Source organism: Parasteatoda tepidariorum, chromosome 5, assembly GCF_982258835.1.
Source record: "Parasteatoda tepidariorum strain Cologne lab strain chromosome 5, Ptep-v5.0, whole genome shotgun sequence".
NCBI classification, from domain to species: domain Eukaryota; kingdom Metazoa; phylum Arthropoda; class Arachnida; order Araneae; family Theridiidae; genus Parasteatoda; species Parasteatoda tepidariorum.
Window position 1 is genome coordinate 74063740 of NC_141759.1, and position 27411 is coordinate 74091150.

At 32.3% G+C, this 27411-nt stretch overlaps 1 protein-coding gene across 3 annotated transcripts; it reads right to left on the reverse strand.

Annotated features, from left to right (window-relative positions):
- Positions 1-3694: 3694 nt before the first annotated feature.
- LOC107438067 (protein argonaute-4) lies at positions 3695-18797 on the reverse strand. Of its 3 annotated transcripts, none has more exons than XM_087164217.1 (4): positions 18713-18797; positions 11183-11230; positions 6585-9122; positions 3695-5017 (listed from the first exon to the last, which is right to left on the reverse strand). In XM_087164217.1, the coding sequence occupies exons 2-4, from the start codon at positions 11202-11204 to the stop codon at positions 4722-4724; spliced, it is 2856 nt and encodes a 951-aa protein (XP_087020343.1). In that variant the 5' UTR covers positions 11205-11230; positions 18713-18797; the 3' UTR covers positions 3695-4721. The 3 variants fall into 3 exon arrangements, with proteins under 3 accessions (XP_087020343.1, XP_042908422.2, XP_087020342.1); XM_043052488.3 differs by lacking the exon at positions 18713-18797 and adding an exon at positions 13994-14226; XM_087164216.1 differs by lacking the exon at positions 18713-18797 and adding an exon at positions 11306-12047.
- Positions 18798-27411: the final 8614 nt, after the last annotated feature.

Consider the following 27411-nt stretch of genomic DNA (forward strand, 5'->3'; position numbering starts at 1 on the left):
GATGGGCCAAAAAATGGATGTGCACAAGGTAATATTATACAGAATATTTTAAAGAAGTTTTCAATTAATAAGGTTGATATTTAATTGTACTAATTTAATGATTTTAGAAAATTAGTTTTTATTTAAGGGAAAAAAGAGAGAGAGAGAGAGAGAGAAATATGAATTTCTCATTTCCCCCATAATTTTGATAACGTATTTGCCAGAAATGGATTTGCACATGGCAAAAATTATATAAATTAGCAATGAAGTTTTTAGTAAATTATTTACAATAATAAACAATTAACTCACTGATTTTAAACATAATTTAATTACTTTAGTTGGGTATCCATTGGTTTTTTTTTTTGTTTCTTTTTTGTATCAAATTTTGAAAGAGTTTGTCTATTTGCTTGTTGGAGAAATTAACATTACTATAGATTCTTTTAATTCCATTTATTTGATTAAAAATGGTATTTAAACAATTGTCTTTAGAAACATTAGAATTCCAAGTATTTAGTTTATTTATATTAAAATTAAAAACATTTCTTTTATTGTATAAATCAACCAAGCAGATATTTTCTGCTTTTATAACACCCACATTCAAAAAATTAAAATTAATAATATCATCATGATTACGAAGCAAGCTTAATTCCGCGGGTTTAATATTATTTAATTAAACTGTGTAATTTGAAAATTAAAGATAATTAAATCATCAATAAATCTAAAAGCCAATTTAATATTAAGAGTATAATATTTTTATAATAGTGCAAAAATAAGTTAACTAAGAGAGATGAAAAATTAGTTTCTTGTGGTATTCCTTCAATTTGATGAAAAATATCTTTTCCATTGAAAAGATAATTATTAAAAAGACAAATATTAATTAGAACTTCCCAATAATCAAAATAGCAATTAAGGATATTTTTAAAATCATAGTAATAATTCAAAAGGACATCTTTTAGTTTAAAAATTGGAATGTTATTGAAAAGATCCTGGAAATCAAAAGTTTGGAATAGAATTAATTTTATTATGTTTAATAAAAAGATTATATCATTTCATTATTTTCTTTTCCGAATTTTCAATTTTTAATAATATTTTAAATATTTTATTTTTATATATTTTTTTAAAATCTTCATTACATTTTTCATGTTTTCTCTCCTCTCTATATTTTTGACTTATTTCATGAGTTCTAATATATACTTGCAGTTCCTGCACAGAAAATAGCGCTTTATATATATATATATATATATATATATATATATATATATATATATATATATATATATATATATATATATATATATATATATATATATATATATATATATATATATATATATATATATATATATATATATATATATATATATATATATATGACACGAGTGTAACCTTTTTGCTCCGGGCCATTTAAATGCAATGCTAGATTTTCGGTGCCAAACATGAAAGAAAAAAGCAACTTCTTAAATGATTGCGGCCAATAAATATTATAAATTCGTTTGATGAGGCCAAAATGTCAACTGGGTTTTTGGCGTCGTCAAGGTGACTTCCCTGCGGCAGACGGCAGGCCTCACATGGACCCCCGGACGCTTTAAAATCTCGCTAAACAATACAGTTGTTCGCATCTGAAGAATAGACGAAATGAGTGAAGATATTGAAAAAAAAAACTTGTTGAAAAGCTGAAAACAAGAAAATTCTCAGTGCAAATGGATGAATCAAGTTTGATAGACAGTGTATAGATAACTTTAGTAAGATATATTGATAAAAGACGTTTTGCTGAAGAAATGTTGTTTTGTAAGAGATCAGAAAGCACAACTACCTCCAAAGGTATAAGCTAAAAAACTACTTAGATGTTAATAATATACCAATAAAAAATATAACATCTTGTGCTGCAGATGGTGCTACTAATATGGTGGGCAAGAAAAATTGTTGCTCAAAATCGATGAGAGATGAGAATCCAGAAATGATTCTTGTGCATTGTGTTATTCATAGGGAAAACTTGGTAGCTAAAAACATCTCGCCTGTTCTAAATGAAGTACTACATTCAGTAATAAAATGTATCAATGCTATTAAAGCTAATGCCAAATGTGAGCGTCTCTTCAAGCTATTTTAAGAAGAACGAAAGGCAGACCATGTGAAACTTATACTTCACACTGAAGTAAGATGGCTCTCTAAAGGGAACTGCTTGAAAATATTTATGGATCTGTTTGATACTCTTAGTGATTTTTTAAGTGACAAATCTGAAATGAAGTACCTGTTAACAGTCGATGGTAAAGCTTTTGTGAGTTATTTAGCCGATATCTGTGAAAAACTAAATATATTAAATAAGCGATTTCTAGGAACAAATAAAACTCTTGTTGATGCAAAAGCGAAGATAATTGGTTTCATTACCCTTATTGAGTTATGTCAGAAATATATTAACGACAAAAACTTTGAACTCATTGGCTCCAAAAATGTGAAGTAAATGATACCACTTTACTTGTTATTGTCATCTGAAAATTCTATCGACTAATTTAAAAGAAAGATTTTCTGATTTAAAACAAATTGATTTTCGAACATGGATGATGCAGTCAATGTTAGTGAATTTGTCTGATATATCAAATATGCAGTATCAAGAATAACTCGCAGAAATGCAAAATGGTGAGTCAGTTAAAACTTTATTTCATATAAAAGGAGTGATGGCATGGCTTTGCGAGGAAACAGAAATCAAATACCCAAATTCAACCAAATGTGCAAGAAAACTATTGTTACCGCTTCCATCTTCATATTTAGCTGAATGTGGATTTAGTGCTGTAAATGATTCACTGGTAAAAAAAGAAATCGTCTGGATATAACACAACGGGGAGACTTGAGACTGAAGCTAACCAAATTGGAACCTAACATAAAATCTCTGTTCAGCAAATATGGAGCGCAAGGATCTAACGAAATTAAAATATTAAATTATTATGGAAAAATCTTCATTAACATTATTTCGAATTTGAATTTTTCATTACATGTTTTCAAAATTTACTTACTGTGTTTCGTTAACAATTTCCTAGTGATTTCTTCCTAAAACCTATCATATAAGCTTCTTAACTGAACAATTCAATTTTTTAATATTAAAAATTATGTATATTAACATATACATAATTTGAGGGGCATAAGAATTTTAGAAAGGCTTAGGTGGGGCATGGCACGAAAAAGTTGGAGACACTGGACTGGAAGTATTCGTCCAACCAAATCAGCCTTGTGTGGACGGGCATTATCGTCCATAAAGATGAAATTTGATGCATGTGCTTCGACGAAAAATCTCACATATTGTGCAACGGTCTCGTCCTTGAACCGCTGATTGGTTTAACAACGATTATAAAACGTTTGGTACAGTTATTAAGTATGAAAAATGTAAAATTTGTTAATTGAATTGTGATAAAAAGGTTTTAATGTCTACTTTCATTGTTTAGGTAGCAAAGGCCTATAAAAGCGAGACGTTTAATAGACGTTTGTTTCGGTCGGACCCGGCCCTAAGTAATCCTATGTATAGTGGTCTTGGATTAAAGTTCTTCTGGCTTGGGCAGACTCGGATATCCAAAAGCGTGCCCGTACTCCTTTCTGGTCACCAGAAGCTCCATCCTCCCACCTATATGTCCACATTATCCACGTTGAATCATTAGTTCGTTTAGTCTCAATATTGGTTAACTAAGAAAAAACAGATCAAATGTGATTAAAATATGTAATAAGCATATTTATTCGTAATGAAATATATTTTATTGTTAAAGACGATGATTAAAAATAGTCTTACGTTTCAATAAAAGCAAAAATTCGTTCTACCTGAAAAATAACAATTAATTTGTTCTTATTGCAAATTATTGAAGAATCTCCTGCAGTGTAACTCTGCATTAGGACAAAACGCATTTCCACACAAAAATCTATTCACCAAATTCACACAAAATTATACTAAAAATCATGAATAATACAATAATTTACTAAAAGAGAAGTAACTTCAGCACAAATTTATAGAATTCTGAATTCAAATTAAGACAGAACAAAAGTCACACAAAAATAATAGAATTATAGGTAGTCATAGTTATAAATCTATAGATAATTCACGAACAATCCAGCAACAGGACAATAATTTTAGCACAAAATACATAGAATTCTGAATGGAAATACAAGTTGTGTACAATTTAGCGCTTCTTGCAATATTTCACTGCTTTGATTTTAATCTGTTTTAAAAAATAGCAACTTTCAGTTATTTTCCAACTTTTTTAGATTGATGTGTGTAAGTTTTGAAAAAAATAATCACTCCTGTACTGAAATCCTGATAGAGCCAAACACATTTCACTCAAAAATCTATTCACTAAATTCACTCAAAATTATGCTAAAAATTCATGGATAATGTAGTAATTTATTAAAAGAGCAGTAACTTTAACACAAATTTACAGAATTCTGAAATCAATTAACATAAAACTAAAGTCACACAAAAATAATGGCGTTATAGATACTCATAGTTATAAATCTATAAATAATCCATGGACAATATAGCAACAGGAACAATATAGCACTCAAAAATCTGTTTTTTAATTTAACACAAGATTACGTTAATATAACAAATTAATGAACAATACAACAATTAGAAACAGGACCATAATTTTAAAGCAAATACTTAAAAAATCAGAACTTAATTAACACAATTCAAACAAAAGTGTAATAATTATAGACACTAATAGATATAAATTTGTAGACAATTCATGGCTAATCTAGAAATAATTTTACACAAAATACATAGAATTCTTGATCGAATCAACAAGTTGAGTTGCGTCCATCGTTTCTTGCAATATTTCATTGCTCTCTATCTGCTTTTCTTTCTGATCTTCAGGCAAAATAGACAGACGCAACCGCGTGCGATAAGCGGCCAAATCAGCATACGCGACAGGTACTGGTATGGATATGCTTTTGGAACAACGGAATGAAATGTTGCATAAATAATACGTTAACTTTTGAAGATCGTCAGCTGAAAATTCATTGTCATCTTCCAACACTGTATAATGAGCAGGTCTGCTGGTTCCTAGAAGAGATATAAAAACTATAACCAAGTTATAAAAAATGCAATAAACACAAGCATACAGAGTTCGCCGTAATCTCACTACTATGCAGTATATATTTTTTATAAATCTTTATCGGAAATTCGATACATATTAGGGACGTATGGTTTAAAATCCAAAACTTTAGAGTAAAACGACTCTTAAGTAGCAGCCATAGATTCGTCATACAAAGCCCCATAGGATCTACATATGGGGTTCTGACTATGGTAAAATTTTACCATGCACCTTTGCCATATGCCAATGGCAAAATTTTTCTATAGACCTATAGCGAACTTTTTGCAGCCATGGGGCTCACTTTTGTTATACAGCCGACAAGTTCTCGACTACTTTGTGGTTTTTTTTTCACTATACATCTATACCCAGATTATCCAAGTCTTTACTACGAAAATTAATCAGAAAACAATTAAGGTGATATGAATACATTGAAATAAAAATACAGTGGAAAGGATTTATAGTTTTGTTGGTTCTCTATTGTTTATTTATCCAAAATTAATCACAACATTAAAAATTGAACGCAATATTTAGGAAGGGCACAGAATTTGACATTAACGCAATCCACACAAAACTGCTGTAGCCGGGAGAGCTAATTTATTCCAGGATTCTTCTAAGACCATCTAGGTTCGAAACTAAGTTGATTAAAAAATCAACAAAAGATCGATAATTCAGAAAAACGTAGTCGAAACCTGGAGGATATTGGTTGATTAAGTTCAAGAAACTTAAAAATTGATTAAAACCTAGATATTAAATTCAGAAAAAAATTTAAATCCCTTTTGGCAGGATAATACTTTATTGAGATATCGGCGTCGCGCTGGACTTGCCTTCGGTGCCACGGCAATAGAAATTGCAAAAGTTGATATGCTATTTTTCGTTAAATAGATTGAAAAAAGTTTTAAATAACCATAATTTTCTTTAAGGGTGGGTGAACTTTATTGTTAAATACTTTTGTTTTTTGAAGGACTGGATTATTTTCTCGAAGGAAAATAATCCAGCTACAATTTAGTTATGTTGGGAATAACGAAGAAGGACTATTTTTAAATATCATACGTTTTAAATTCCATCGGGAATTTTTCCATATTTGGTGCTTTAAATGCTACATTTACTGTAAAAGACTTTTATAGCAATTCGGTGCATTTTCTCAGCATTATTTTTCCATTGCCCACCACCACATTTCGTCAATACAGGCATCAATCAGAGGGCCAGATTTGTTGACCACTCTTTCAGGGGCACCATATTAGGTGGGCCAACGTTGCTCCCACAGCAAGGACAGATAGTACAGAGAATGAAAGAACATCCATGCCTTGTCTGGGATTCGAACCCAGAACCTTTCTGATGCAAGGTTAGTTCCCTGACCCCTTCAGAGATCGATCAGCTTTTCTCAGTATAAATTATACAATTTAAAACATAGAATTTAAATTTGAAGTCAATTAGTGAAAATACTTTTGAGTTATGAATTCCATGGCGCACGCGCAGTATTTCCATGGCGCAGTATTTTTGGATTAAAATAAATCATTTTAGAACTTGATTTATTACCTTTCAATCCTAAGTGACTACAAAGATAGAAATCTCTGTGTACTGGGTGTACAATATCAGTATCCACAACTGTCCCTGGAGGTACATTTCCTTCTGGTCTGACTCCATCCCTGAAATCTTCTGGTCTAAACCGGACGTGATGCCGTTTTTGCACAATGACGAACGTAATAGCTGGTTGATAATCATTTTGCAACTCAATACATGCTCGTCGCACGGCCATTATTTCTTCTTCTTTGACTTTTTGAAAGTGACCGTCACTCACTCCATCTCTATAAAAAATTATTTTCTCTGGTTTTTTCCCCATCGTATGATTATAAAAGGCCTTTAACAATGCTTTCACCATGTCCTTTAACTCAAGAATAATTTCAACAGACTTCTTACTGGCCTTAGGATTTTTTTGAAGTTTACACACGACAGCAAAACGTGACAATTTCATGTCAAGACCCCCTGCGACGGCTGCTACAGATATCCCGCTTCTGTCAGTGACAGGAGCATGCGATACATCAGCACCTATTACAATCACTGGTTTCTCCATTATTTTGGGAATTTCTCCTTGCGTTAAAGTGTGATTAATGCCTCCCATTTTAGCATTGATTTTTTGACACAAATTGCTTAGCAATGAAGGATTGCATTTTAATACATTCTTATGATCGATGCACTGAGTCAAGAGGCCAAGCTCAACTTCAGCTATTTGTTTCACGTTCCTATATAAAATTTTGCTTTTATAGGGAATGACTACAACAATAAATTGGATCAGATTGCGTTGGACACCAATAAACTCCTTCTTAACATTCTTTAGTAGTTCCTGAATATTAGATCCTTGAATAATTTTCGTGTCAACAGGTCCGTTTATCACCAGACCAGCAGCATTGCCGATTTTCTGCAATTGGTTTGAGAAGTATCCTAAGTTTTCGTATTCGCAATCTTCTTCAGAAGCGAGACTTAATAAAATCCAAGAAGCAATTTTGGATCCGATGTAGAATTTTAAATGCTTAATGTTCCAAGTTCCATTTTTTGGCTGTATTTTACCAGATTTGTAATTTAGATTCGGAGCTTCAATTACACGTCCAGGCAAATGTATGGGTTCATGTTCTACTTCAATTCCAAAGTTCTTCAAATATTCATCGTTATCGTAATTAGCCTGTTTATTCCTTAGGTCCAGTATTTGATTAAATTTCTTACTCGGAGGATCTGCTGTATATTTAATCATTTCTCGTTTATCATCATCTGTCAGCTCTTTTCGGCAGTGTTGTCCTTCAGGTATATGACATAGCTCAATTGGAATATAACTTCTTTTATCTTCTGGTTTGACTTGAACGCATGGTAAATGAGGATATTTCAATTCTTTTCTGTATTTTTTAAGGAAGTATTCGACAACTGTCACATTACTTGTTCCCATTTTGAATTTTAATTCCCTGGAGTTTTCTTTGACGATTCTGGCAATACGATACGTCATTTTAGGAACTGATCTTTGATGATACGTTTCGATTTTTACATTTTTTAACTCACTGCTCAATCGTTTTATGGTATTTTCATCCTTATTGATGAAACACGACAATGCCTGTTTATGACTTTTGAGAGACTTTGCAACATAGTCCATCAAAGATTGTTTTTGAAAAAACGTTGTAGCGCTTGTATTTAAGTTTATCATGAGATTCCATTGCCCCAAACGTGCACTTTGATGATAACCGAACCATATTTCTGTGCCTCCATTAAGAGGTTCCACTCCGTTAATATGAGGGTGGAAAAAGTTACGCCCTATTGGAGTGTATTTCAGCGCAGGCGAATGTCGAAATATTGTCTCAACAGCCATCACTGCTTCCTGAATGTCGTCAATGTCTCGCATTCTACCACTAAATAGCTCATGCAAAATTACCAATTTAATGGTGCAGTCGTTTGTTTTCATGCCATGACCATTTTTCTTTTCAACTGGTTTAATCTGGACTTTAAAAACCTTAACTTTTTTCGGATTCTTATTTTCGTTTTCAATGCTAATTATACCACTTTCATACGGAAATACTAGATGTAAAGGTGATGGAGTGTATAGATTGCTATTGCCATCGTAAACAGCATACGAATTTTGGAAATGAACATTGGTTTTCAACATTTGATCTATAATTTCCCGATTAATTCGAGTATTCATACAACTATATCTTTTACAATTTGGATCTTCTGGCTTGCTTGTATCTGGTGTAAGATTTATTATCTTTACATCGTAGTGATATATATTTCCATCAGGTAAAAGTGAAATAGAGAACAAATTAGAAATCAATTTTATCTTTCTTCCTAATTTTCCGGGAGCCTGTTTTGCTGGAAGGCCAGCAGTAATTAACATCCTGTCAGTACAATCGATTTTGATATCTTCATCGCTTAAAGTATCAGAAAATATGGAATTAGATGCTTCAGCAAATGCACTAGGAATAGGGATATTTTCCAAGTTTTCGCTATCTGTAATTACATTTTTTCTGGGACTAGGCGCGGCTCTAGTTGAAACAGAAGACTGCCCATCGTTTCTGGCATTCGGCACACTAGGGACACCTAAAATATTAAATAATTTAAAAAAAAAAAAGTGAAATCGTATTGGTATACAACGCACGAAAGGACTTGTCTGACAATTATAGCCACGCTATTCTTTACCCGCTTTCGTGCCTGTTTGTTCTTATATGAATGACAAATCTTGAAAATTTTTTGACCACTTTTAAACCAATTGAATCCATCACAAGAGTGTGATGGATAACAGTACAAGTTCATTCAATTTCTGTCCGCTGTGAGTTGAACTGACGTTGCTCTTACCGTTATTCTTATTAATATTTTTTCAAATCAAACTTTTAAACATTTTAAACATTAACAAACTATTAAAGATAAAACTAAAATGAAGAAAATAATAAATAAAATAATTTTAAAATTCACGCTTTTTAGGTGAGTTAAAAAAAAGAGATGCTGCACGTCTGAGTAATGTGAAGGCATTCAGGTGTCAATGCTGGGGCTCTATCCTCAGTTGCAGCTCATCCAACGACAGGTCGAAGGGTACCAGCATGTCTGAGAAGCCTACGCACAATGTTGACCAAATTGCACACAATCATGTCGTTGGTCATGCCAAAATCGTGGCCCCATGGCTCACAGCAGGCTGCTACGGAAATAACTCTATTTCAAGGCGTCTCAAAATGGTTTCACCTTTCAAGTCGAATTGAAAAATGTGGTTTCTTAACAATCTTTTTTTTAATTGCATTATTATTTTCTCATGCATTCATTCTCATTTTCTCAAGTCTATAATTCCGTGTTCTTGGTTTGTTCTTTTACTCTACTAAAAAGTGAATATTAGGTTTTTTTTCTTGCTCCGTGTAGTTTTCTTTTTTGTTTTTTATACAATTAATAATTTTAAAAAAATTAAGTTGAGTTGTAAGAAAGTTTCTGCATTGAGAGTATGTTAAAAGAAATTCTTCCTAACATGTGCAATAAGTTGAGTTTCCTTAACTATCAAAAATAGTAAATAATTATAAAACACGTATATCAACGTGTCAAGACAAATGTCATGTATGCAATGTAACTATTGATAACTAGTAGTAATGTCACAGGCAATTTATTTCCCTCAAAAAGGAAATAGAAACGAATTAAATAAGCATGGAAATAAGGTGATACGCTGAGTGAATTTACGAAAAACTCTTCCAGCTTCAAAGACAACAATGCCAACTGGACAACGGAAATACTGGCGTAAAAGTATTTTAAAACTTGAGAGTGTAGAAAAGGTTTGTGACAGGGTTCTCAAATATGCTAATTAGTAAATATTAACTATTAATTAAATTTCAAAACTAGACACAGAAATATACTCTCTGCAAGTACACATACTTCTTCCCCCGACAGATTTAGATTTTTTACCATCAAGATGTAGGGATGAGGGGAAACCGTAATTTAGTAAATATGCTTCCAAAAGCTTAACGAACGGAGTTCGTTTGGTCATATTCTATAAAGAAAAATAACCGGTGATCGAAAACGACAGAATCTTTTTCGAAAGGAAGGTTCAGTTCTAATTAATTTTCTGAAAACGGGTGCAACGATGAATCGGTTAAAAACTTTTATGTATCCAAAATATATCTTTTCATGAAACATTTGTTCTACTACATTCATAATTTTTTGATATTTGTTAACTGCTTTTGTGGAAAATATGAATGTAGAGTTTATTTAACATTTAAGCTGGCATTTAGTCTCACACAGGGCTGCCATGCCAACTTTCTGCACTTTTTAGACAATTTTCTTCTTGTGGTAGCTAAGTTTATGTTTGAATGTATGATTCTTTGCTTTGTAAAGTTGATTTAAAGTTATTTTCCACATCACTACATGTAAAGGATTCAAAAGTCAACATGAAACGCAATTTTGCTCTAGATCTCTCGTGCGGAGATTTTTAAAATATTGGCGAAATTTCAAAAACTTCAGAAAGCTTTAGTTTTTTATTGTCTACCACTCTATAAAATACATTGCAAAAATCGTAGTAGTTGGCAATCCTACTCGCAGTTCATATCTGTTGCTAATCATGCAAAATTACTTATTACATTTAAATTGAAAGAGAAATTACATTTAATTTGGAAGAGAAAAATATTTACCTTTTCGTTTTCCTTTTGGCATTTTGACGTCGTATCCTATGTGCTTACCTTCAAAAAATTAATTAAATAAATAATAATGAAACAAAATAAATAAATACATTAGTTAATTAATAAACGTCATACTTTCAATTGAAGAATTTGAGGCAATATTAAGATGAGCTACATTTTCAGATCTTTCAGAAGAACGGTTTAGGTTCTATAAAACCTCTCAATTTCCATGTACACTAGTACTCAAAAACATTAGGGGGCTCATGGATTTAACGAAATTACGCAAATATTTCTTCTGATAATTAAGTCAAAACAAAATATCCAGAATTTTAAGAATAGCAGGAAAAAACTTTCTATGCAAATAAAAGTTCATGACGACAAAAACCAGAAAAAGGATTTAAGTGCAGAAATCTTGATTTTGCAAAAGTTGCAGTCTTTCGTTATCTCAATGGTAAATTTCAACCATTCGGCTTTGTTTTGAAGAACATTTGCTTAAAAATGTCTCGATAACGTGATCTTCCAGAACTCGTGGCTATGCGTATTATCAGGAGACAGGAATGCGGGCAGACACGAAGAAGTGTAGAGGACGTTGTTAAAGTGGCTAGAAGTGTCAATGACAGACTGGAATCCATTCTAAGAAGCAGGGCATGTTTGACGTCGTCCAGGACAAGATCGTCAATTTCCTACCACATCAAATAATGATCGATATCTCCAGTTAATAACTCGTTGAGACAGAATAGCCAACACCACACTAGTTAAAAGACAGTTTCTTTTGGCAACAGGACGAAGGATCTCAAACCAAACAATTCGAAAGAGGCTTCATGAGACTGGTCTATATGCACATAAGCCAACAGTGTGACCTTGACAGCCAGGCACCATGCTGTCCGAAGAAAGTGAACTATTGAACATCGAGATTGGATGCAAAGTGTTTGAATTCAAGTAATATTTATGCAATAGTTCCGATTCAGTTCAGTGTGTGACACCAGACGTGTATTGGTATGGTGGTGATTTGTTTGAGATTCGATGCAAAGTGTTTGGAGTCAAGTGCTGTTTACGGAAGAGTCCCGAATCAGTTCAGAATATGACACGAGACGTGTTTTGGCCAGGTCATGATTTTTTACGTGTTTGAGATTAGATGCAAAGTGTTTGGATTCAAGTAATGTTTACTCAATAGTTCCGATTCAGTTTAGTGTGTAACACCAGACGTGTATTGGTATGGTGGTGATTTGTTTGAGATTAGATGCAAAATGTTTGTAGTCAAGTGCTGTTTACGGAAGAGTCTCGATTCAGTTCAGAGTGTGACACCAGACGTGTACTGGTATGGCGGTGATTTGTTTGAGATTAGATGCAAAGTGTTTGGAGTCAAGTGCTGTTTACGGTAGAGTCCCGATTCAGTTCAGAGTGTGACACCAGACGTGTTTTGGTATGGTGAAAATGGTGCACTCAAAATAACCCTATGTTCATTCAGGAAAGATAACGTTGAAAACGAGATGGTTTGATCGTATGAGTTGGAATCAGATAGGTGGACGTTCTGACCTGCATTTCATTCGGAAAGGCAATTTGACGGCTCAGAGGCATATAGACGAAAGTCTGAAACGCCATGTCGTATTTTACACTGCAGTCATCGGTGATTTCTTTCTTTTAATACAGAATAATGTCAGACCTCATAAAGCTCGTATTGTGCAGAACTTTCTTGAAGCTGAAACATTACAACGCGTAGAGTGGCCAACACGTTCTCCTGATATCAATCCGATCGAGTCTTCTTAGGATGCACTTCAGCGATGCGTTGCTGAAATACTAAGTTGTTGCTCTCAAGTTGCTCTCTAGTTGCTCTCAAAGACATGGAGATCGCACTACCTCATAGAGGAACATTATTCAACTAAGTCTCATCGATAACCTCATCACATCCATGCAAAATAGGTATGCTGCAGTCTTAGCGATTCGGGGATCACACACCATAACAAACCTCCTGTATCATTTTCGCGCAATCAGTTTTTGTGTCTTTTACATGTTATTAAATTGAAACATCATTTTGGCTTGAAGCATCATGCTCTTTATACCATTCCGAAAAATTAAAGTTCCCATGCAATTGTTTTTTGTTTCTTTCTTCAAGTATTGCGTTTTGTTAAACCTGCATTCTCCATTTTGTGCCCACTAAGGACTATCAATCACGCTAAGTTTTCATAACTTTTATGCCCTTGCTCCCCTAATCGTTTTGAGCAGTTATAGGTCATTTTATAATGCTAAGTAACAGTTTGATACCAAAATCTTCGGAAAAAGTTTTAACTTCAAGTTATTCAATTAAACAAACTTACTATTTTATGCAGATATTTTAATTTCACGAATATCAAGCAACTGAACATTCACAAGCATGAACACTTTACTTATTGTGTTGGCTATAAAAATTTGAAACTGACTGAGCTATATGAAAGGTTAAAAGTGAGCAGTTCGGAGAAACAAACAAAGTGTTTGTTTTAATGCTGCTTAATAATTTACGTAGGTACCGTAAGATTTTAGAGCTTTATATTGATTTTAATGATGCTTTTAATTTAACACAAGATATAGAGATATTTTTAACCACGGAGATTAACCAAAAATAAGTTGCATTCAATTTTGTCTTTTTCTTTCTTTTACATTTTAAAATTAGAGATATACTACAAGATTCAATTAATTTAAAATTTAAATTAAAAAACTCAAAGACTTTATAGTATTCGAATATATTCGTTTTTTTTTAGAAATAAAAATGTTTATAGAGATCTAAGAAATAAAAATATTAAATAAAAGCAAACAAAAAATGTGACAATGAGAAAGAAAGAAAATTACCTTCTAGCTTTTAGATTACTGGCTATGTATTCTTTTCTTTGGATTATCTTTCTTCGGATTATTTTCTTAATTACTCTTTCTTTCGAATTTCGACGTTTGCAGGCATTGTTCGGGGAATTCACCAATAAATTCATTTAATAGTCTCAATATCATAAATTTATCTTTTTTTTATTTAATATTGTCGTGATTGCTACTGAAACCAGACTTGACTAGTGTCAATATTGCATCGAATAACTGCAATATTTGGTATCAGTACAGCTGTCACCAAGACTAAAAATGAATACTAAAGTGGTTTTTGTTTCGGTTGTCTTGTTTTATAAAAAAAAGTTTGATTTTTTTTTTTTTTTTGAATAGCTGAAGTTATTGAAATAAAAATGACTTTTTAAATTGTAAAGTTATACGAAGTGAATAGATTAAAATTTATAGTTTATAAAAAGTCAAGTCAGATAAATATGTCGCACAGTTAGAATGGTTTTGTTTCGGATGAAGATGGATAATTGTTTAATTTGGACGAATGCTTGCTTACCACAATGATTGCTTAGTTTCATAAAAGAAAGGTTTGAATAGAAACGGCTGTAAAGTCTTAAGTTATAAAAAGTGAATATATTAAAATTTATTGTTTTAAAATAATGCCAACACAGGCAAATGTGTTGTACAGTTAAAATGGTTTATTCCGGTTGGAGATGGATGATTGCTTAGTTTGGATTGACGATTGCTTGCCTGTATAATTGCTTAGTTTTATTAAAGAAATGTTTTTTAAAAAAGAAAACGGCTGTAAAGTTCCAAGTTCTAAGAAGTGAATATATTTAAATTTTTAATTCGAAAAAAAGGTCGTCTCAGGCAAATATGTCGTACAGTTAAAATGGTTTATTCCGGTTGGAGATGGACGATTACTTAGTTTGGATTGACGATTGCTTGCCTGGATGATTGCTTAGTTTTATTAAAGAAATGTTTTTTTTTTAAAAAACGACTGTAAAGTTCCAAGTTCTTAGAAGTGAATATATTTAAATTTTTAATTCGAAAAAAAGGTCAACTCAGGCAAATATGTCGTACAGTTAAAATGGTTTGGTCCGGGGGAAGATGGATGATTGTTTGGTTTTATAAGAGAAATATTTGAATAAAAACGACTGTAAAGTTATAAGAAGTTAATCTATTTAAATTTATAGTTTTAAAAAAGGTCACTTTAGACAAATATGTAGCACATTTAATTTGCTTTGAAAATTGATTTCAGTTTTAGTTCATATTCATTTTATTACGTTATTTTGCACAGAACTGTTTTCTTTTTGTAAAATGAAAACATATAATGCGTGTTTCATACGCACTCCAAATATTTAAAAAATATTAACTATTGTTTATGTAAAATATTGTATTTTATTGTGTTTGTAGCTATCAGAATACTTGAATTATCCTAAGAAACTGGTTTAGATTATAGCGGATTTGAAATTCTAATTTTGAAGTGAAAACTAACTCCAAGGAAATTAATTTCTACTTAAAAAGGTGATACAGGTTTTCAATTTTTTTCTGGTGCACACGTATTGTATTAAAAAAACATTTGTGCTGCCATCATTATTTTTAAATTAACCGTGAAATGCTATAGATATAGGGCTAATATATTTCTCCACAAAATTTCCAAAGATTTGAAATATATCTAATAGTATTTGGTTTCAGATTAATTATATTTCATGAAGAAAAAAAACATTAAAGTGCAAAAAAAAACTCAAAATACTTTTTCAGAAATTATAGCTCAGTAGATCATTTTGTTAATTTTAATGTCAGAAAAGGTTAAAATTTTAAATTATGACTAATTTCGTATGACCCAAGCTCTGACTAAATGAAAAGAAAAATGTAAAAAGACATACACTGTTAGAATTTCCATTCTGAAATTACTGGAAAATAACTGGCAGCAGTTTATCCATCTAATTAACCGTAAAGTTTATCATGTGGAGCATTTCTTCAATTTTATGGTTTTGAAACCGTTTACAACTGGTGCAGTTGAAAAACAAAGAATACAAAACTATACGGATTTGTAACTATTTATAATTAGCATTGTTTCTAAATCATTCAAATAATATTTAAAGCTCCGTTTGTGCTGCGCTATTTATACGTGAATGATAGTTTCATATTCTAAGTGCAGGGCACTAGACACATTTCATGTATTGATAAGATTAGAAGAAATATTGCAGTATCAACGCTGGGATTCGAACTCCTGTTCAGCCTGCCATGAGATTGACCGATTAGCCCTCTCACCTTCTGTATGTACCCAGCGGCATAGAACAAAATGGCTTCATTGTAGGCCTAGTTGGTTCGGATAAGTATTCTAGTCGTTAAGCCATAGTAGGTAAAAACAATCAATGAACGTTTTTTCTCACATTTAACAATTTGAATAACATCTTTTTTTATGGTATTTGACCGTTTTTGCAGAATATGGTAAAATAACAATGAAATAAATTGCTATTTGACCATTTTTACAAAGAAATTTCTAACAGTACAATTAGAAAAACAAATTTTGGTAATTATGGAAAAGAATAGGATTCTAACATGTTTTTTTTAAAAAATCGATTCAACCATTTAACATGGTTTAATTCCCTATATCAGTTGGCTACTTTAACATGTGTTTGATAGAAGCATAGTTTAACATAGCAATATTTAAAAAATGCTAAATATAAAATATTTTTCGTACGCGTACACGATATTTTTTTTACCATCTTTAATATATAATTTTAGAATTCTTGTCAAAAGTAAAATAAAAAAATTGTGGTTGAAAATTAATTTTAAGTGTGAAAGAAAGAAAAACACTGTCAAAATTAAATGAATCTCTGAGGCTTTTATACCTCAAGAAATATACCTTTTATACCTCAACCCAACAATTTGAGCTTTGAATTATCACATTTCAAAATTTTTCAGTTTCCTCCTGCTATCAAAAAGGTTTTGATGCTTTAAATCCCGCCTTTCTCGCTAGTGATTCCTTAGATTTCGATACTGCATTTCCTCTAATTAATATTTGTTTGCAAACGGTCTGCGATGCCTACTTTTTTTTGCTTCGTTGATTAACAGGATTTTAAAAATATATATGGTTGGCAGACATTGCGAAAAAAACCTTAATTTATTTCCTATTTTAATTTCGTATAAAAAGTCATTGCTAAAATATTCAAAAAGAAATTTTAACTTGAGTGTAAGTAAACTTTTTCAAGTACTTAGTGTAAGTAAACTTTTTCAAGTACTAAGTAAACTTTTTCAAGTACTAGTAAATTAGTCAAGTAAATAGTAATAATTAGTCATGTAATAATTAGTCATATCATTAGTCATGTAATTATCAAGTAATAATTAGTCATTTCAAGTCAAGTAAATTATATCACTGCCAGAGAGAGCGATAGCTTAAAAAACCTTATAAAATTTTGCCAGTAAAAATTTATTAATTGATACAACTTGTTGTTCTTGTTTTATAACTATTTCTTTGAATTCAATATACAATTTAAATTAGAATCAATTTCTAAAGGAGCCTTTTATCAACTTTACTATGGTTTGCCTGTAAGAGTTTTATAAATTATTGTGTACATGTTTTTGTTTTATAGCTATTTTTTTAGAATTTAATATACTATTTAAATTAGAATCAATTTCTAAAGGAGCCTTTTATCAACTTTACTATGGTTTGCCTGTAAGAGTTTTATAAATTATTGTGTACATGTTTTTGTTTTATAGCTACTTTTTTAGAATTTAATATACTATTTAAATTAGAATCAATTTCTAAAGGAGCCTTTTATCAACTTTACTATGGTTTGCCTGTAAGAGTTTTATAAATTATTGTGTACATGTTTTTGTTTTATAGCTATTTCTTTGAATTTAATATGCAATTTAAATTAGAATCAATTTCTAAAGGAGCCTTTTGTCAACTTTACTATGGTTTGCCAGTAAGAGTTTTATAAATTATTGTGTACATGTTTTTGATTTATAACTATTTTTAAGAATTTAATATACAATTTAAATTAGAATCGGTTTCTAAAGGAAAATTTTAATAACTTTATCGTGGCATTACATACTAGAATTTGATTAATTGCTTATTAATAAAACGCATATTTTCGTTTTGTAACTATTTTTGTAAATTTAAAAATGCAATTAAGTTCAAATAGATTTTTAAAAGAGCTTTTTATCATCTTTATTGTGCTTATGCCTGAAAAAATTTTATTAATTGGCACACATTATACTGTTTTGCTTTATATCTAAATTAGTATCAACATCTAAAGAAACCTTTGATCAACTTTATTGTTGTTTTGCCTGTATGAGTATAAATTGCTACATATTATGCATATGTTTTTGTCTTATAACTACAAAAATTTAATATGCAATTTAAATTAGAATCAATTTCTAAAAGAACCTTTCATCAACTTTATGATGGTTTTGAGTACTAGAATTTTATTAATTGCTTATGTATAAAACGCGTATTTTTGTTTCATAACTATTTATTAAATTTCAAAATGCGATTTAAGCTAGTATAAATTTTTTAAAAGGTCCTGTCTTCAACTTTATTGCAGTTTTGCTTCTAAAATTTTATTAATTGCCACATATTATACACACGTTTTTAGTTTATATAAGTTTATTACTATTCAAAATGCAATTTAAATTAGGATTAATTTAAATTGAAGGGTTAAGCAAAGACAAAACTTAAACACATACACTAAATATTTCCTGAAAATATAAAAATTTGTAAAATTAACTACTTACTTCAAAAAGAAAAATTAATAGAACTAGAAAGAGAATTCACAATCTATAGTTAAAAAAGTAATAGCTTTTTTTAAGCTGATTATGCACATTGATAAATACTTCGTGATTAATTTCCTATTCTTCTTAAAAGTTTCCGTTCGGTTATCAAAGATTTAATGAGATTTGGATTGTTTTCTTTCAAAACCTAAACTACAATTATCGTAATTTTTTAATGAATGATTCTTCTGTTCTTTTTGTTTCGCAATATTATTTCATTTGAGTTTCAGTTTATGCAATAGATGATTTTAACTCGAAAAAAATCATAGTAAATTCTATTTTTTTTTCAGACTTATTTTTCTATCTACTTGACAAAATTTTTAATTTATAAATGAAAATTTTTCTTTGTAACACCCAAGTATTAATGTGATAAAGAATTTTATCTGCAAAGATATAGTAGCTCCGTTTTTTTTTCTATTTGATTTATCTTATAATTTTTTACAGGGTGCCCCAGAATTATTGGGACCGACTTTAAGGGGGGGGGGGTCAAGGACATCACAAGGATTCAGATTTGCATAGCAACCCATGGTCGGAAATGTCTCGGGAAAGTAGTATGACAGATATAAGAAACACAAGACTGTGATCATCTGAAATATCTATTGGTCAAATGTATTACATGTGCTGAGATCGATGATAAGTGAAAATGTTACAAAAGATTACAACATTACTAGCGATGCATGTGTTACATCGTCGGGAAAACGATTGATGCACTCTCCCAAATATACCGCGATTTTGTTCGATATCCGCAGCATCTCAGACGATTCAATCAACTCTATCCATTTCGGAATCCACAGGTGTTCTGTACTCAGCATTTCTCAGTGCACCATAAAGAAAAAAAAATCTATGCTGTTTAAATCAGGAGTTCGTGGTGGCCAGGGAACTGGTTCACCAAGCCCAATCCATCTTGTGAACAATACCATCTAGTAGCGAACGAAGACGTTTCCGATCATGGGTTGCAATGCAAACCTGAATCTTTTTAGTGTCTCCTACCTCGACTTAAAATTTGTCCCAATAATTTTGGGACACCCTGTGTCTATTAAGTTTACGTTTCTAACTTACGATCAAAACTTTTCCGGGTAATAACCGAATAATAGTTCATCGGTGAGATTTTTATTTTAAATATTGCTCAAAACGCGCGTTTGAAAAAATTTACGTAGCTTTAAATGCCTTTTTAAGAGAATGGATGCAGATTAAAGAACGTGTTTGAGAAAATTGACATAGCTCGAAATGAGTATTTAAGCAAAATTATCTAATATACGTTCTTTAGAACATGGATATAGCCCGAAATACACATTTAAATAAGGTTACACAGCTCAAAAAAGCTTATTTTTGGAAATGAACTGGACATACATTTCAGACGTAGTATTTGAACATATGTGGGGAAAGTAGTTACAGACCATGTCAACCGTCATCTATGAAAAGGTACCCCGACATAGAGTCGAGTTAACATGTCTTATATACTAGTGAAATGTAGTTGTAATTTTGTAGTGGTAGATACGCTACAGTACTCCCCCACCAGAATTATATCTGTGATAGAATTCGATGAATGAATACCAATAGTTGAATCATTGCTGTTTTTGTGCGGTTGAGTCGGGAGAGTTGTATTAGGATCACCGTACTTTTTGAGTGCTGAATGTGAGAGGTGTATTAACTTTACGGTCGTAGTCGCGCCTGTGTTGCCTTTAGCAGTCGAGTGTATGCAGGCCGACGTTGTGTGCTCGAGACTGAGTAGCAACTGCGTGAGGAGGTGGTTAATGATGCAGTCACAAGTAGCAAGTCAACTGTTCAATGTGGACCATCCATCGAAGTAGGCGTTACTGCCGATGTAGGCGTATCCAGAACAAAGTGGGCGTTTTTGACAAGGTAGGCGTGTTCACATCACGTCCGGATCACCAATGTGGAGCTTAGTAGTTACAGACCATGTCAACCGTCATCTATGAAAAGGTAGCCCGACATAGAGCCGAGTCCTAGTCCTAGTGTTTTGAATTTATTGGGCACCTGGGCCGCGAAGCGTCCCCTATCCCATTCATCTGGAATTTTATAACAGTTTTTGTTGAGCAATGATGTGAGCAGGCAATGGAGTTGCTTTTATGAATGTTTCAAGCTCTTTGCTTGAATAACTAAAAAGGAATCAAAAATAAATTGAGCAGCTTGCTCTAAACTGTGTTTGTTTGATTTTGGAGTTGTTCAGAATTGTATCAGCATGAGTAAACGTTATTTTCAGAAAAGTTGATGAAATTATTTGTTTTGATAGTTATGATATGAGGCGTCGGAGGTGAAATGTGCAGCTATTGGTCTGTAGTTTTTATCTTTGATATAATTTTCAAATTTAAAGATTTCATTAAAATTTGCTGTTTTACATTCTATGGCTTTATCGAAAAAATCTGCATTTAGCTTGTATATATGCTGTGATAGAGTTGGTATTTTGAGATCTGCATGTATATTGGTATTCCGGATGAACCATCTTGCACAGGTTATTTTTCTAAGGATCTTGTTTTGGCATTGGTTTAATTTCTTCAGTAGATGTTGAGGTATCGTTGTTCAGGCAGGTGAGGCATAGGTAAGTATTGGGCGGATCATTGCTGTATATAGTAGCTTCTTCAGTTTAAGTGACATATTCTGATTATATATTAATGGTTGTATGGCTATTATTGCTGCATTTGCTTTATCTATTGTGCTTTTGATGTGATCATTCCAGGTGAGTTTGCTATTGATTATAAGGCCAAGATAATTTGCTTTTTTAACTATTGGTATTGGTATGTTGAACATTTTTGGTTGAAGTTGTGGAAGTATTTTAATTCTTCTTTTTTGTATAATTAATATTTGTGATTTTCCAGCATTTACTGCAGTTTTCCATTTTAAGCACCAGTCTTCTATTTCGTCTATATGGTCTTGTAGTTTTTGAAGAGCATGATTTGGGTTTCTGGATTTAATAATAATACCGGTATCGTCTGCGTAATAGGCTGTTATGCTGTTATAATCGGCTTTGTTTATAGGAAAATCATAAGTGTATAATATGTATAATATCGGTCCCAGAATGCTGCCCTGTGGTACTCCGGCTGTGATGTTTCTCTTTGTGGATTTTTTGTTTTTGATGGTGATTTGAAATGTTCTATTAGAAAGATAGCAGGATAGGAGTTTGATTATGCCGGGTGGAAAATTCAGCTGTATGAGTTTATATATTGTACCAGTGTGCCATACTTTATCAAATGCTTTGGATATGTCAATCATCAGGAAGGCTATTGTTTCTTTATTTATGATTGCTCTGCCAGTATAGTCTATTATTCGGAGTAACTGTTTGGTGGTATCTAGTTTTTGTCGGAATCCATACTGTTCGTCGGGGAGGGCTGTAAGAAGTGGTTTTATTCTATTGTAGATGATTTTTTCGTATATTTTTCCAAGTATGTTAAGTAGACTGATTGGGCGATAACTCTCAGGGCAGCTTGGGTTCTTATATTTCTTGAGAAATAGAATGACTGATGCATTTTTCCAGATTTGTGGGTAGTAATTATGAGCAAGGCAGACATTAAAAATATGCGTGATTTTGCAGATGTAGTTGTTTGGTAATAGTTTTATCATCTTATTCTTTATCCCGTCCTCACCTGGAGCTTTATTGTTTTTCAGTTTTTGTATGATGCAGCTAACTTCTTGATTATTGGTTGAATTTATTGTTTCTGGGATGAGGTGTTTAGTTTGAAAATTATTAACTTCTTCTGTGATGATATTGTGATGATTTTGGTCAGAGTTGATATTTGGTGAAAATTGATTTTGAAGTGAATCTGCGAATATTTCGATTTTTTCTGATATTGTGTAAGCTGCGCCTGTTGGTCCATTTATTGGTCTGTCTATTTGAGGAGTTGTTTTCAGTTTCTTGGCCATTTTCCATATAGAGTTGTTGGTAGTGCAGAGGGAGGCGATTTTTGCCTGCCACAGTTGTTTTTTATATTTTTTACTGTGCTTTTTAATCTGGTTATTGAGTTGTTTTATTGAGTCCAGGTGTGCTGGGTCGTAAGTTCTTTGGTACCATTTCCTGTGCGAGTTCCTTAATCTTATTATATTCTTTATTTCAGGTGGTAATCTGTAATGATGAGCAATATACTTGGTTTCTGTGGAAGCGTTTTTAAAAGCATCTGTTATTTCATTCTGGATTTGCTGTATATAGTTTTCTATTGCAGTTTCGTTTTCCAAGGATGGTAGGTCTGTTCCATTAATTGTAAGAGTATTTTGAAAATGGTTCCAGTCAGTTTTATAATTTGGTTTCTCAGATTGTTCTATGGTTTCCCCAACGAGCAGTTGAACTGGCAGATGATCTGATGACAAATGGTTATGAGCGCAGGCGAGCATTGGAACATGCATGTTTGTTATTGCGTATGTCCGGACTATGGTTAATCCGATTTGGAATGTAAGTTGGAGTTGTTGGTGCTACTACTGTTAATTGATATTTGCTAATAAGATCTTTCAATTTTGAACCACTGTGATTGAAGTTGTTGCAGCCCCATACTGGATGTTTGGAATTAAAGTCACCTGCAACTATTGTATCTAGGGTGGCTGGAAATAGGAGGTTCATATCATTATCTGTTAATTTATTTTTTGGAGAATTATAAATTCCTGTGATTTTGATGTTCTTGTTTCTGTAGCTTAATAAAATAGAAATTTGCTCATATCCATTATCATTTTTTGAGTTATATTCTGTTGTTAATAAGTTGGTTTTTGCTAGAAGTGCTACGCCGCCCCCTCTGTACCTTCTATCACATCTGTAGACTGTATAGTTGGCTATTTTAAGATTTTGGGTTGCATTTAGATGAGTTTCTGTTATTATGAATATATCAGGATTGTGTTCTATTATAAAGTTTTTTAGTTCATGCTGTTTTTCGATTATACCATTAGCGTTCCAAAAATAAATATTGATGGTTGGTTTCAGTGTTGATCTTAGTATTCTGAATCTATTGCTTCTTGTTCCTCTGAGTAAACTACTTTTTGGATTTTCTTGAACATGTTAAAGCTTTCGTTGCTTTGTAAAAAGTTCACAAAGAGCTTGAGCTCTGATAGTAGTGATTTTGCTTCCTTGATGATGGTTATGTCTGTTTGTAGATTATTGCTGGTATTTGGTTGATATGCTGATTTTACGATTTTTGCATAGCTGTTTGTGCTGCCAGGAGTAATTCTGTTGTTTTGATTGTTGAAGCTGTTGATCTTGAGAGTCGGATATTTTGGGCACTGTTTGTAGTTGGCCGGGTGTGGTCCACCACAGTTGGCACATGTTGCTGGAGTATCTTTGGTTTTCTGACAGAGATGAGTTAGGTGCTCCTGACCGCACTTCAAACATTTAGGTGTATGTCTGCAGCTGGCCTGGACGTGGTTATATTGTTGACATCTATGACACTGTGTGAGTCCTCGGCGCCCTTTGTAACTCGTTACTGAGACAACAAGATCCATGAATCGGGTTAGGTAGAAGATATCTTTATTTTGTTCCGTTTTGTCTAATGTGATAATATGTAGAGGTAATTTTGTCCTGCCTTGCTCAGTAAATTTTGTCATCTGCGTAACTTTTTTCGGAGTGAATCCATATAATATGAGGTTTTGTTTCACTTGTTCTTCTGTAATTTCTACCGGAATACTTTTAATGACAACTCTGATTGGCTTTTCTTCATTTAATTGGAAAGTATGGTATTTTATCTGTAAGTCATCCAGTATATCTATGGCACGACGTCTCATATCAATTTCGAAAAAATGTAATTTTAAATATTCTCCTGTGTGTTTACCTTCAAAACTGGTTATTTGCTGGTCTTGAAGCTTCTTCTTTAGGTTTAGCCATTGTACGCTGTTATCTTTTATTATTATCGGTGGAATCCTGGGTTTGCTTGCTCTCTGGTATTGAAAATCTGTTGTTTCTTCCATTGCTTCTTCAATGACGTCATTAGGCTGGTTCAGTTGGTTTCTCCTAGGTTCGGATGTAGCGGGCGGTTCCCCATGCTGGCATTCCTTAGAGGTGGTCGCTATTGATGTCTGCCGTATGGTGGCTCCATCTTGAGCTGCTGTGGTGTTGGCTTGTTGTTTTTGAATTGGAATAAAATTTTTCGCATTGGGAAATTTTTTGTTGGTGGGTTCATCTTCCTCCGAACTGGTTGATCTGGTTCTTTTTGTAACTGCTTGTTGTTTTCCTTCGTCACTGATTGTTTTTTGTTGGTTGTTATTCGTATTGGCTTTTGTTGATGATTTCCTTCGATTTTTATTTTTCTTTACTGGAGTGGCTATGGATATCATGGGATTGCTTGGGATTATTATTTCTGACTCTGCATTCAGTTTGTTGATTTTTTGTAGATGTCTATTTTCTTTTTTTAATTCATCATTTTCAGCTTGGATCTTATCCATACTTTCTTGCAGTGTGATCATCTTAGTTTCAAAAACTGTTTTGATGTCATTTATTTGCTGAGATAGAGTTTTGTTGAGTTCGGTTTGTTGTTGAAGTTGTTGCTTTAGTATATCCATAGTGTCCATTACCCAGCTGGGAACAGCACTTTCACTGATTTGAATTGTATTAGACATTACCTTGGAATAAATGCAGCTACCGCTGCTCGAAAATTATAACCTGTAAATAAAATTGTAGTTCGGCATACACTTTATGCTGACAAGAAAACAAAATTGTCTTAGTGCAACTCGCACTATGAAGCTCTGTTTGGTGCCGTGACCATAAAAGTTTCAGAATGCACAAATGTTTGCAAATAAACACAAATAATCAGCTTTTGTAGTCATAATTCACACTATTAATTTATTTCAAGTTTTCGTGAGACGCCCACTATAATTGATGACGTAAGCACTATTGAAACTGAAATTTGCAATCCAAATCGTAAACACAAATTGTAGAAGTTAGCGTGATACACTCCAATGGTAGTAGTAAACAAATAAGTCTGTTTTCAAATAGGCATCACATTTTGTGGCACAAAACTTTGTCACTGCAATATCTGGACACAACAGTCGTTGTTGTAGATCAAATATAACTTTACCAATTCCCTAAGAAAGAAATCATCGGCTTTCCAGAATCCCGCATCAAAACATCAAGCAGCGGCCTCGAACTCGACATAGAACCGAGTTAACATGTGTTATATACTAGTGAAATGTAGTTGTAATTTTGTAGTGGTAGATACGCTACAACATATTTTAAACTTCTCTAATAAATATTATTCTTTTTTTAATAAACTATTTAATCTAATGAACTCGTAAGTTGATGTTCATTTGCATAAATCACTGAGTGCATTCTTTTAAAAACTTTTTGAGTTGCTTGGAAAGTAATTTCGTTTTATTTTCATGAAAATGAAAGATGATTTTCTTATAGCGAATAAATATTTTATTAAATTGTACATTGTCCACTTTGGTCCGATACTTTTCTCCATTTTTCTGGCTGTAGCATGATTCCTAGTTCATAAAATTTTTGTTCTTTGCTGGCAAAAGAGAGATTGTTGACCTCTTCTTTGAAATAGGGGTTTTACGGTTGGGAAATTTTTGTGGATAACCGAACAAAAATGTATAATTTTATCGACGTTTGAGAAGCAAATCATAGATTACTAACGCAACGGCACAAATTTCTTTACGTAAGTATATCAGCGTTTAAAGTTTATAATGACTTAATTGTGAAGTTAGCTGCAATAAAATGCAGTGAAGTCCTCTGTTGGGAAAAAACTTTCCGAACAATATATAGGTCAGGGGTGGCCAAGCTCCTTAATAGTCGAGCCATTTTTAAAAATTTGAAATTTTTCGCGAGCCGCAGTTCAATACGTATTTTTAAAACGTATGCAAAAAATGTCTTAAAATGTTTTTTTTTTTTTTTGCATAAATTATATTTATTGAGAACATATAAGCAAAAGTACAAAATATGTGTATTGAATTTAAATATTAAAAATTAAACACATTTATTTTACTTGATAATTCTTTAAAATTTGGTGAATAATTGGTGACAGCACTTCTCAGTAATTCTTTCAGATGCTGGTTAGTTAATACTGATCGGTTTTTGGATTTCACGAATTTTAAAGTGGAATTAAATGATTCACATAAGTACTTTGTTCCGAATATTGAAATAATTCTACAATCAGCCTTTTTTAATTCAGAATACTTCGATTCTGGTTCAAATTTCCAAAATTCAGTAATCGACCTCGACTTACATTTTAATTGTAGAGCTTGATCTTCTTGCATCTCGATTAATTCTAACTCTCCAGATGCTTTTTGTGTCATAATTAATATTGGAAATGGAAAACTCACCTTGAATTGAACAACGTTGCACTTAGTCTTTCATACTTGTTCTCAGTAATTTAAAAGACATTTTGAAACACATAGGGAGCGATAATAACTTTTTAAAATACAATATCACAAAAATTGAAGGGAAACTCGGGTACATTTATCGAAAGCCACAAATAATCCATCAAAGAGTGGCTCGCGAGACGCAGGTTGGCCACCTCTGATATAGGTAAATATAGGCTCAATATTGGCCAATGTAAGCCCTATATATGCCATTCTAGGACCAATGTAAAAAATCTAAACATTCCAATATTGGTCCCTCTGTGCACGCTCTTATAGGACCTATATTGAGCCAATTTTGAGCTCAACTGGGGCCAAGATAAAATTGTTGCTAGGGTTGGGTTAGCATCAATAGTCTTATTCATAACATATTA

What these genes read in the sequence shown, in the direction of transcription:
- LOC107438067 (XM_087164217.1), bottom strand. Translation starts at nt 11,204, where the DNA reads ATGCCAAAAGGAAAACGAAAAG. An exon ending in GCCAAAAGGAAAACGAAAAG is followed by an intron (nt 9,123 to 11,182) that starts GTAAATATTTTT and finishes TTAATATTTTAG; the next exon opens with GTGTCCCTAGTGTGCCGAAT. An exon ending in TAGTCACTTAGGATTGAAAG is followed by an intron (nt 5,018 to 6,584) that starts GTAATAAATCAA and finishes TATCTCTTCTAG; the next exon opens with GAACCAGCAGACCTGCTCAT.